This window comes from Quercus robur, chromosome 5 (assembly GCF_932294415.1).
Source record: "Quercus robur chromosome 5, dhQueRobu3.1, whole genome shotgun sequence".
Classification (NCBI taxonomy): Eukaryota; Viridiplantae; Streptophyta; class Magnoliopsida; order Fagales; family Fagaceae; genus Quercus; species Quercus robur.
The window spans coordinates 73087836-73101089 of NC_065538.1; the positions used below are offsets into that span (position 1 = coordinate 73087836).

General features: G+C 36.8%; 1 protein-coding gene across 1 annotated transcript in view; it reads left to right on the forward strand.

Moving 5' to 3' along the window:
• The window catches only part of LOC126727008 (uncharacterized), a 58730-nt gene that overhangs the window by 31902 nt on the left and 13574 nt on the right, over positions 1 to 13254 (forward strand). Inside the window, exon 4 of the mRNA XM_050432456.1 lies at positions 6930 to 7094. Coding sequence (XP_050288413.1) covers positions 6930 to 7094 — 165 coding nt within the window. The remainder of the gene's footprint in view (positions 1 to 6929; positions 7095 to 13254) is intronic.

The following is a 13254-nucleotide window of genomic DNA, read 5'->3' on the forward strand; positions in this document are numbered from 1 at the left end:
GCTAAAAGGTGCGTTTTAAATCTCGATAGCTCTCGATCCATCAAGGTTAATGATTTTTCTATATATAGGCACCTTGTGATTTCAAATCCATTCTCTTCGATCTCTCTCGATTGCTTTGAGTCTTTTCACCTCCCAAACTCCTCTCTTTCTCTCCAAACTTCATTCCTAAGAGTTCTTCGACCTTGATCTTATTCTTCTTCACTGGTAAGGTCCTTAATCCCCCTCTTCATCATGCATTTCACATTTTGTGACCTAACTTTTGGGGTTTTTGGAAAGTTTTGAGATTTTTCAAAATCAATGAAGTTTTTGCTAAATTTTTGGGATGGGTTTTGTATATTTGATTTTAAAACATCATGCATTGCATCACATGTGCATTATAACAATGTTTCATGCATTTTAGATATATGTTTACTTTGTTGCTATGTTGTGTGCTGGTAGGATTGAATTTGGTTGAGCCCATGATGCATTTATATTTGTATGTTACATGTTCATGCCTAGGAATCTTCAATTCTTTATATTTTGATATATTGTCTTGTTGGTGCTTTTTTTATTGTCTCTCTTTCTCCCTCTCTCTCTCTCTTTCTTGCGTTAGTTTGCTCTATGGCACCTAAATGCAAATCCACTCCGTCCTGGAACCCTCTTCGTTTCATGGCATCTTCTTCTTCTCCTTCTGACCCTGCTCCTTCTCATGTATAGTTCTGTGATAAGAAGGCCCGATCAGACTTCTCGGAGAACTTTTTACGACGAGGCATTCATTTAGAACTCCAAGTCGTTCTATCAAATTTTTTAGACAATGGCCTGCCCACTGTCATCTATAGTAGGGGTTGGGAGTCACTGTGTGGCACTCCGGTCACGTGCCCTTCCGTGATCATATAGGAGTTTTACTCCAATATGCACGGAACCAACACTTCTATACCTCATTTCTTCTTTTGCGTTCGAGGCATGCATATAGTAGTTACTTCAGAGATTGTCTCCGAGGTACTACATGTTCCTAGGGTAGCGTATCCAGACTACCTTCGCTGTAAGCGTCTGAGGACAGTGTCCAAAGATGAAGTCTCATCTCTCTTTTGTGAGACACCTTCTTGGGGTGATTCTTGGGGTGATCGTCAAAATACCCCTTGCTCGGGCTTTGCAAAAGATTCAAGGTTCCTTAACATGGTGATGACATTCATTCTTCATCCATTATCTCACTATAACACTATCACAGAGTCTCGTGCTCGATTTTTATTATCCCTTTTAGAGGATATCTCTATCAACTTCCTTTCTCATTTTATTCTATTTCTTATAGATGTCTTATAGGGATACGACGACACGTGATATGCTTATTTTTCCTTTGGCTATCACGCGGATCTTTCGCCATTTTTCTGTCTCTTTTCCCGCGTCCCCTCATTTCTCAATCATGGGTGCGATAAATAGGGCTACCGTTAGACGGAGTGAGGCACAGCTTCGACCGAGGAGACCACAGACAGAGACAATTGCTCCTCCTGCATCTATCGCTCCGTCCACCTCCACTCCTTCATCCTTTGCGGGTGGAGTGACGCTTGAGGCCATCATGGAATAACTTATGTGCATGGATGCTCGCCTTGACACTCCCAGTGATGAGTTGTATCAGGTGAACACCTGTGTTAGTCGTATCGCATGATGACAGGTTGTCATGGGTGGTTTCACTATGGCCTCCTTTCCTTCTCTCACGGCATCTAATGACGATGACTTCGACTTCAACGACGATGATGCTGATGAGGATGATGGTGCTAGCTCACCCAATGATGATGAGATGTCTACTTGATGTACTTACCATTCGTCACTCGTGAGAAAAATGGAGAGTAGTTTTGTGATAAGAGTAGTCATACTCATAGGGGGAGGGTTAGTATAAGAGATTTTGTTAGGGGGAGTGTCCATATTCTTTGAGGGATATAGTGAGGTTTTTATGTATTTTTTTCTTGTCTTTATTTTACATTTACCTCATGTGTATTGTTCTTGTGACCATTTGACATACATTGTACTTATATTTGGTTTATATATACATATTGATGTATGTTGTTTCACCTATCTTTCTATGTGTTGTTTCTTTTCTTTCTTTATACACATGTTTCTTATTTAATGTATGCAATCTATTATTTCTATTTCACATTAAGATGCCTTGATGAATTTTGTTTAAAGTATTTTGGAAATACAGGTTGTCAAAGTCTACTTACCATAAACTCTCTTCTTGCAAAGTTTTTCAAGAGTTTGTGTTAGGATAGATTTTATTGTATTCAACAAGTGAGTATGAGTTGAGTAATTTATGACTTCTCTCATATGTTCATTTGTTTGTTGTGGTTTTGTCATGGATTGCCAAAAGGGGAGATTATTAGGACATATGTGATTAAATGTTAGGAACATATGTCACTATTTTATGTAATTGGCTAATCCTTTGATAAAGTGCATTTTACTTGTACTTGGATAGATCTATGATGAGTTTAATACTTCAAGGAATAAGGTTTCAAGTTCAAGTGTTAAAGCCATGTAAGTCTATCCAAGAAACAAGTGAGAAAGTGATGGACTTTAAAGCTCGACAGCTTTCATTTATTGAGGTTTAAAAGCTATTTCAGCTCATGGCTTGACAACTAGCTTGATAGATGGCTATCTATCGAGGTTTGTGAAACTCAATTTTTCAGAGCTGATTTTCATCCAATCCGTGAGTATGTTTTTAGGCTTTCTTTTCTCACAACCCTAAACATATATAAGGATTATTTTGAGGGCCGTCAAAGGTTGCATAGTTGCACAAGTGTTAAGCAAATTCTTGTTCATGCAAATTGTGACTAGAGACAGAATTTGCTTTAGTTCATCTTTCTATTGAAGAAGCTATTGTGTTTGTACACCTTAGGGTTTTATGACCAAGGATCTTCGTGATCTTCATTGTGTGATGAACTGAAGAACTTTGCAGCCAACATCTTTCTTAAGTTGGTGATCAAGTCGCGTACTGGGATCCGCGCATCCATTAGTTAGTCACGTACTAGGAGCCGTGCATTGAAAAGGAGAGATTGTTATTACAGAACAAGTCCAATTAGGTATTGGGGTAAGGGTTCAACTGTAGGTTGGTATAAGGTACTAGGATTTCTTTACTTGTAACCACTTGTTTTGAAAATAGTGGATTCTTGGGAGTGGTGAACTTAAAATCACCTGGTAGGGTATTTGCCGTGTAGGTTTTCTCCATTCGTAAAGAAATCACCGTGTCAATTTAATTTCCATTGCACTTTAGTTAATTGGTGATTTGTTTGTGCTATCACGCATTTTGCATGTTAATTTGATTAATTAATAAACTTGGCTAATTAATCAATTAATTCATCACAAGGGGTCAATACATTCTTGGCCTATCACTAATAAATCGTGGCCCATATGTATTGACTATAGAGCTCTTAACCAAGTCACTATTAAGGACAAATTTACAATTCTAGTAGTTGATGAGTTGCTAGATGAATTGGCTAGTTTTACTATCTTCTCTAAGCTAGATTTGAGATCTGGTCACCATTAGATTCAAATGAAGGTTGAAGATGTTCATAAAACTGCTTTAAAAACACATAAAGGGCATTATGAGTTTTTAGTAATGCCATTTGGCTTAACTAATATTCCGTCCACCTTCCAAGCTCTAATGAATGAGGTTTTCAGACCTTACTTAAGGAAATTTGTGCTGGTCTTCTTTGAAGACATACTAGTTTTTAGTCAGAACTTGGACCTTCACCTTGAGCATCTCAAAACTGTCTTAGGGTTGCTATTACATCATCAATTGTATGCCAGAAGAAGCAAATGTGTCTTTGGCAGCTCAGAAGTGGAGTACTTAGGTCACATTATATTTAGCCAAGTTGTTAGCACTGATCCTAAAAAAAATTCAACGATGATGGCTTGATATTCTCCAAGTTCTATTAAAACCTTGAAAGGGTTCTTGGGCTTAACAAGTTACTACAAAAAATTCATTCACAATTATGGTGGGATTGCTGCTCCATTGACTACCTTGTTGAAAAAGAGTTCATTTCTTTGTTTGATGCAACTGAAGCTGCTTTCCAACAACTTAAACTTTTAGTAAGTAATCCACATGTATTTGCTTAACCTCATTTCAATAAGCCATCTACCATAGAGTGTGATGATTCTGGGATGGGCTTAAGGGCTGTTCTAAATCAAAATTAAAGACCTATAACTTTTCACAATTAGGTTTTGAAAGGGAAATCTTTACAATTATCCAATTATGAGAGGGAGCTTCTTGCTTTGGTTACTACTGTGCATAAATGGAGACCTTATCTCTTAGATAGGTCTTTCTTCATCAAAACTAACTAATAGAGTTTGAAATATATCTTGGAGCAAAGAATTGCTACCTTAGCCTAACATAAGTGGTTGACTAAGGTTTTAGGCTATTTGTTTGTGGAGTACAAGAAAGGCTGTGAGAATAAGGTGACTGATGCCTTGTCTAGAAAGGAGGAGTTAGGTGATGTCACTCAACTCAATGAGGGTTCCTTATTCTTAATTTATTTTCCTTTTCCTTCTTGGATTGAAGAATTCAAGCTTAGTTATCAGCTACTTCTTAAAGTTCAGAAGTTCTTCCAAGATTTGTAGAGTGGTTCCTCTGGTCCTAAGCATGTTTCACATCATAATGGATTAATTATGTATAAGGGTAGGGTAATTTTAGGTCCAAATTGCAATTTAATACCCAAGGTACTTTAGCAAGTTATGTTAGTCTATTGAGAGGTCATTTTGGCTTTCTCAAGTCATTTCATAGACTAAACATAGGATTTCTATTGGTTAGGCATGAAATCAAATTTGAAGTAGCATGTTAGGGAGTGGGGATTTTGTCAGTAGATGAAGCATGAGACCTGCCATCCAGTAAGGTTGTTGTCACTCTTACCTATCCCTAATAAGCGTTGGTCTTCTGTTAGCATGGATTTTGTAGATGGTTTGCCTAAGTCTTAGAGGATGGATGTCATTATGGTAGTAGTTGTTAGACTTACAAAGTATGTTCACTTCATCATCTTGTCACATCCTTATTTTACTACTAAGGTAGCAGCTCTCTTTGCTCAACATGTCCTGAAACTACATGGGGTGCCTACTTCTATAGTTCAAATAGAGATCTTGTTTTTACTGCTAAGTTTTGGGCTAAATTGATGTGACTTCAAGGTGTGCAACTAGCCATGTCATCTACCTATCATCCTCAAACAGATGGCCAGACAAAGGTAGTGAATAAAAGCTTGGAGCATTATTCGAGGTCCTTCTTGAGTGACAGACTGACTGAGTGGTCAGAATGGCTTTATTTGGCTGAATACTAGTTCAATACCAATTACCATATTACTACCACCAAGCTAACACCATATGTATCTTTATATGGTTTTGCACCTCCTAGGCTAATGGACTACATCCCTGGTGCAACTCGAGTGGCTGCTGTGGATTGTGTTGAAGTTTAGACAGTGCATTCTTGCTTTGCTAAAACAAAATTTGGTGGTTGCACAGGCTAGAATGAAGCAACAATGTGACTTGAAGAGAAATGAAAAGGAGTTTCATGTTGGTGATTGGGTGTATCTTCGGCTACAACCCTATAAGCAATAGTTTGTGGCTTATAGAGCTCCTCACAAGTTATCACCTCATTTCTATGGTCCATTTTAGATCATCTAGAGGGTTAGAGAGGTTGCTTACAAATTGGATCTTCCTCAGGAATTTGCTATACATCTCGTGTTCAATGTTTCTTGTTTAAAAGCTAAATTGGGGCAACATAACATTTCCATTCCCTTGTCACTTTCTCTCAACTCTCAGGGTGTCCTTACTCCTGAACTGGTGGTTGTACTTCAATCCAGATCACATCAGTTACGTAGCAAGACTATCACTCAGCATTTGATTTAGTGGCAATGGGGGTCTACAGATGATGCTACCTGGGAAGATTTGCAAGTGCTTCAGTAACAATTTCCACATCTTGTGGGCAAGATGTTTTAATGGAGGGGAGGAGGTAATGTTTGGAAGCCAAATGTGATGTATTGAGAGTTAACATGTATTGCAAAGTATGTTAGTACTTTTGATGTGTTGGTTTAGTGAGTTAGATAAGGCTGAAGCTGATGTCAATTAGTTTGTTATGCTGATATCAAAGTTTTAGTTAGTTAGTTTGTACTCCTTAGGTGGGAAATGATTAGATTTGTGGAGGGAGAATTGTATATAAGAAGACTAAAAGTGAATAAGAGGGATATGCAGAAAATTAACCAAGTTTGCTCTTCCTATTTCTTTCTAGTTCCCCCAATTGCTTTGGAGGTGGTTACCCTCAAAGTAACTCTCTTTTCTTTCTCATTTCCATTCTTATTTCCATCCATTTCTGATTTGTTAAGAACCTAACACTCTAATGTGAATTTGATATATGAAATATTTTTTTTAATTATAAATATTATCAAAATTAGATGTCGCTATAAAATAGAAGATAATATTTTAAAAGAATCTTTAAATTTGTACATAAAAGGGAAATTATTACAAAATTAATAATAGATGTTTTTCAAAATTTAAAAGAATATCTTGTACCATTTTAGAATAACATAAATTAAACCTGTTAGAAAAAAAAGCTATTTGTGTCTCTTATTTTATTTATATTTTGTCAATACTGAAAATATACACTAATATATTCTTCATGAATTAATTTACTTTTGAATTTTAGTATTTTATTTTTTTACTTTAATGAGGTGTATATATATTTTAAGAAGATAACGAGGTGCATAGTTAAATGGATATTTTATATATGAATATTCATACATTAAATAATTAAATTTATCATTTCTTATAAATTTAGAATTTTACAACAAGGTATTTATTACATCATTTTAAAATAGAGTACAAAACTAATAATAATGAATAGTGCTTTGAGTAAATGAAATTGCTAGAGTTCTCCTGAATAAATCTAGCAATTGATTGTGTTTATTAATTCATACTAGTTCCGGAGAGCCGTGAATCCGCGTTGGACCTAGCCGAACTCTTAGTAGAAGAAGATACCTCGTGGAAGTGTACTAGCTCTAACATGGACTTGAGTAAGCCAACGCCGCACATATATGGTAGTCGCTCAACTCGCTCCAATGCTTCATCTGCTGATGAGAAAAAAGGTAATCTTTTAACTATTTTTGAATTGTGCCAATATTAAATAAAAAGTATAGAGTCAATAGTCTTCTAACTTTTTTTAATAGCTACAGTGGTCGTACTTGCTTGAATTTTTCAATATCTATTGTGAATATGAAGTGAATATCAAATATTTTCAATCCTAAATATTATCAAAATTAAGTTTTGTAACAAAATAGAAGACAATATTCTAAGTGGCTCTTTGGATTTGTTCATCAAAAAGGAAACTGTTATAAAATTGAGCTAAGTACAATTTTTTTTTTTTAATGGGAAATACTAAAGACTTTATTAAACCAAAGAAGAAAATGTTACATCTTGAATCAGAGCTAGATTAAGGAAACACGGTTCCTCCTCTAACCAAACTGAAAAATCATCTATACCAGAGGCATATTTAGCTAATAAATGGGCTGGCCTATTGCCTTGCCTACGGATATGTGAAAAAACAACTTGTCTAAACTCTTGAGAAACAGACAAAGAGCTAGAAATAATAGCAACCATAGATGATGGTGGCGGAGAGAGATCCTTTAGAGCATTGATTACCAAAAGGGAGTCGCCTTCAAGAATAAACTCTTGTACACTAAGATCTTTAGCAAATTGTAAACCCATCTCCACTGCTTTCGCCTCAATCTCCACTGCTTTTAGGGGGGCTGAAATCTTCTTGCTAAGGGCTCCAATAACATTTCCTTCCTCATCCCGAATCAAAGCACCCACACCTGCAGCTCTCTGATCAGCAAAAACAACCCCATCGACGTTAAGCTTGAACAATCCTCTCGGTGGTGGTTTCCAAACCTCAGGCTGAACGTCCCTTCATTGCTTCGGCACTGCTACGCTTTCCTGGTATTCAGCCAAGTATTCCAATACATCAGATTGTAATCTCGTAGCAGATTTCATCACTCCCCCATTCCTTCGTTCATTCCTATTCAACCAGATAGCCCACGCAAGCATAACTACTTTTTCAATCAATGTTGAGTCCCACTTTGGTTCAACTGCTCCGAACCAGAGCAAATCCATGAACGAAGAGAAATGTATGGATGGCGGAATATTGAACAGTTTTAAACTATCCCAAACCTCGCGTGCTCGGCTACACTCCCAAAACAAAATGACAAGAGCTTTCCAAACCCGAATTACACAGCTCACACACTCCATCATTCAATACTTTCCGACGCACCAAATTTTCTTTGGTGGGCAATGTGTCTCGGCAAGCTCACCATGCAAAATGGCGTACCTTATGAGGGATGTTAAGCTGCCATAACCCTTTCCAGAACCTCTGTAACCTACTATCATCAGAAGCAGCCCCAGCTAAGCCTTCATAGGTGAGCTCAACAGCCACTTTGTAGGCACTTCTAACATTGAATTTTCCGTTATTTGTAGGAGCCCAGACCTGCCTGTCCTCGGGGAGTTTTGGTCCCAATGCAATACTACATATGTCATCAACTTCATGTGGGAGAAAGATGCTCTGAATCAGGTTAGTCTTCCATGCGCCAAGAGTTGGATCAATAAGCTCACACACTCGAGTCTCCAAAGGAAGACCAATCGGAGGAAATACTATCTTGTATGTAGAGGGGTTGAGGGTCCATTTATCCTTCCAAATCCGAATACTTTGACCATTGCCTACCTGCCATCGTATTCCTTTTTTGACAACGTTCTGTCCCGCCATGATACTTCGCCACGCATTCGATGGATTAGCTCCTAGATCAGCTTGTAGAAAGTCACTTCTAGGGAAATACTTCGCCTTAAAAACACGATAGAACAAAGAGTCTCCCCCCATTTGTAATCTCCATCCCTGTTTAGCTAATAAGGTAAGATTAAATTGTTTTAGCTGTTTAAACCCCAACCCCCCTTGAGCTTTAGGAGTGCAAAGTTTATCCCAACTAATCCAAGCCATCTTCCTTTCATCTCTTTGTTGCCCCCACCAAAAATTCCTCATAAGACTAGTCATCTCATCACAGAGTTTATCCGGGATCTTGAAACAACTCATGGCATACGTAGGAATTGCCTGAGCTACTGCTTTGATCAGAATCTCCTTACCTGCTTTTGAGAGTAATTTTTCCTTCCAACCCGCCAACTTCTTTTCCATCTTTTCTTTAATCCCCTTGAAAGAGTTCTTCCTATTCTTCCCCACAAGAGATGGTAGGCCCAGTTACTTTTCATGTTGTTTAATAACTTGAGCCCCAAACCTGTTCTTGATTTCTTCCTGAATCTCAGTGGCTGTATTTCTACTGAAATAAAGCGAAGTCTTTGCCCTATTTAATGGTTGTCCTGATGCATCTTCATAGACTTTCAAAATTCTCTGAAGGGACTCACACCCTTCAATAGAAGCTTTGCAAAAAATAAGACTATCGTCAGCAAAGAATAGGTGTGAAAGACAAGGACCATTCCTGCAAACAGAGATGCCTTCCATAGATCCATCATTAACAGCTTTCTTAATTAAAGCAGAAAAACCCTCAGCACAAATCAGAAAAAGATAGGGAGAAAGGGGGTCACCTTGCCGAAGACCCCTAGAAGGAACAATATGGCCTTTAGGTTTGTCATTAATACGGATGGAGTAGGTCACAGTTGAGACACACTACATCATCAGGCTCCTCCAACGAGGGTGAAACCCTAATCTCTCCATAATTTTCTCCAAGCACATCCATTTCACCCTGTCATAAGCTTTGCTCATGTCTAGCTTCAAAGCCATCTCCTCTCCTCTCCCTGATTTCTTCTGACTAATGTGATGCATAGTTTCAAAAGCAACCAAAATGTTATCAGTGATAAGTCTACCATTAACAAAGGCGCTTTGAGTATCACTGATTATAGCAGGAAGGATTTTCTTCAGTCTATTAGCAAGGGTCTTGGCAGCCATTTTATACACCACATTACATAAACTGATCGGTCTAAATTCAGTAACTCTTTGTGGTTTATTAATCTTAGGCACTAAGACAATCTGAGTATCATTAAAATGAGGAGAAATAATACCTAGATTAAGAAAATCAAGGACAGATTTGGTGACAACATTACCCACAGTAGGCCAAAAATGCTGGTAGAATAGTGGAGGCATTCCATCAGGTCCAAGTGCTTTGAGAGGATACATCTGCTTCAATGCTTTGTGTACTTCATTCGGTTGGAACTCCTTTATCAGCTGCTCATTCATCTGCCGAGATACTTTAGGTTGGACTGCTTCCAAGAGTTCATTAAAATCCGTAGGGTTTGATGAGGAAAATAGCTCCAAATAATACTTAACAAACACCCTCCCAATTTCATCCTCCTCTTCCTGCCAAACTTCGTCAGAATCAATAATCCCTTCAATCAAGTTTTTCTGAGATCTTGAAGAAGCTTTGGCATGGAAAAAGCCTGTGTTTCGATCCCTTTCTCTAAACCAATCAACTCGAGATCTTTGCTTCCACATGGCTGCCTCCTTCTCCAACCAGCAATTATGCTCTACCCTAGTCTCCCTTAAATGTTTAATGACCTCCGAATTAGTTGGTTGAACTTCCAATACCTCCAAAAGCTTTTGAAGCCGTGCAATCTCTTTCCCCACGTGCCCAAACTCAGTCCGATTCCACTCTTCTAGTTTTGCTTTGCATGAATTCGGACATGACAGCAAAGGATGTGAATTGGCTGCCACCAAACATTCATTCCAAGCTTCGGTCACTACTTCTTCACACTTTGGTTCTTTCAACCACATAGATTCAAATCTGAAAGATTTATTGGGCTTGCCCCTTTTCTTGGTAATCTTAAGCTGAAGCAGCATTGGATTGTGGTCTGAAGTTGAAGAAGACTTATGGATCAACTTGCCGAGGGAAATAATGAAGCCCAACCCGGACTCACTAAAGCCCTGTCCAACCTCTCTTTGATTTGAAACCCATCACTTCTTTGGAAAAGCCAAGTAAATTTTGGTCCAATAAAATCAACCTCCTACAACCCACAAGAATTTATCACGCTATTGAACCTTGCCATCTGTTGCTTGGGTCTAGGAACACCACTCTCCTTTTCAAAATCCAACCGAATCTCATTGAAATCACCAATAACTACCCAAGGCAAAGGAGACACAGTAGAGAGAGAAATTTGAAATTTGACACTTTACTTACTTAAGGTTAATTCAGTTAGAGTTTTGTAACTCACATCTATTAAAAATGAGGCTAAATATGTATTTTTGCTACCATTTTATGTTTATATCATCCTAAAACATAAAAGAACAAGAAAAAACAAGATATATATATATATATATATATAAAAGAATTTTGTAGAAGTTAAAATTAAACATTATTAGCCACATTTGAGCAAAGTAGAAAATGAATACCTAGGCTTGAAAGAATTGCTTGAGTTCGTCACGCTGTTGTTTGATTTGGGATGCATGGTCATCTGTTATTACATATAGAAAAGGAGATAGTGACAAACATGTTGTTGATGTTGCTGCCGCTATTGTTGTTGTTGATGTAATTGTTGTTGTTGGTCTCCAAAGGATAAGCCGAGGCCTGTGGAGACCACATTGGGGTGATGGGTATTGTTATGGAGTTGAGAAATATCTATAAATTGCAAAGAGAATACTATTGGATTGATTGGAGCTGATGATGATACCCCAAAAGTTGCCGTAACCTCCCTCTCTTCCTTGGATTATTGCAATTAGTCCCCACTATAATTTATCAAAATCCAAATTTCAAAGTTAAATAACAGTAACTGAATTGATTGTAACGAATGATTATGACCTTCTTGCCCTTTTCTACAAAAAGGCAAGCAAAGAAAGAAAGGGTTAGGGAAATATTAAAAATGGGATTAATGCTTCTTAATTTTTATAAAACCCTTACTTTTTGATCTTGATTTCTCTTATTCTTTTATATATTTTTTAAAATGTTTTGGGATGAGAGAAACATAAAATAGAAGTGAAAGTGACACAAAAATGGTAGTTGCTTTGGTGTTTTGTCTAATAAGGAGACGAGTTAATTTGTTAACCGTATTTAAATTGTGCCTGTTAGGTTAAAATAGATTGATCTTGGTTAATTAATTCAATTACCCAAGTTGATTAATTAGGTCAAATTACTTGTAAATCGTGGAGGCATAAAGAAATCACCAAATAAACTAGAATATAATAGAAATTATATTTGACATGGTAATTTGTTGACTAATGAGAAAACCTCTCATAAAGCAAAAAATTCCACTGGGTGATTTTTAGGTCTCTACTCTCAAGAATCATTGATCAAGAATAAAGCGGTTACAAGTATAAGGAATCTTACCACTACTTTGGACTATCACGAAGTACTAACCTACAGTCGAACCTTTACACCAATCCCCAATTGCAATTGATCTTGTAGAGACTTCTTCCTTTGTATGGATCCTAGTATAAGTGACTGACTTTCTAGCAACTGATGTTTGTTGTCAGATGCAAAGTTCTTCACTTCAATACATGTTGAAGATATGAAAACATTTGGTTACAAAACCCTAAGGTGCATAAGAATGCAATAGCTTCTCCAAAAGTGCATGAGTTTTCTAATTGAGCCTTTGTGTCTTTGTTGACTTTAAATTAAAGCTTTTATACACTTTAGAAGTTTAGTGAACGAAACCCTAGTAAATCCATGTCATCATGTGCTGAAACACAAATCTAAGATTTATGTTTCTATGAAGCTCGATGGATCAAGATGTGTGAAGAGGTATCGAGACACTTCATTAATTTTTGATAGATACTAGTATCGAGCTAATGTTAAGATTCACTTTTCAGCTTTTCTTCACTTGTTTCTTAGTGCAATCTTCATGTCTTCAATAATATCACTTGTCTTGATTACTCAACATACTTCATGATATTCTAGAAATATCTTAGAACTACCCAGTTACAAGTATGTTTTGTCAAAGGATATGCCAACACATGAAACATATGATCCTAATGGTGCCAATAGCTAGAAAATCTAGGATACAAAATCTTTATTTAGTTATTTATTTATTTATTTATTATTATTTTTTTATAAAGGGGTTGCATTTATATGTACTTTTCCAATTTATATTGTAAATATGAAACGAAATTATCAAAATTAGATTTCGTGATAAAATAGAAAATAATATTCTAATGGACACTGAATTTGTATGTTAAAGGAAAATTGTTATTAAATTTACTATAAAACTAATCATTAATTATTTTCAAAATATAAAATTTCATTTTTATATATCATAAATGAA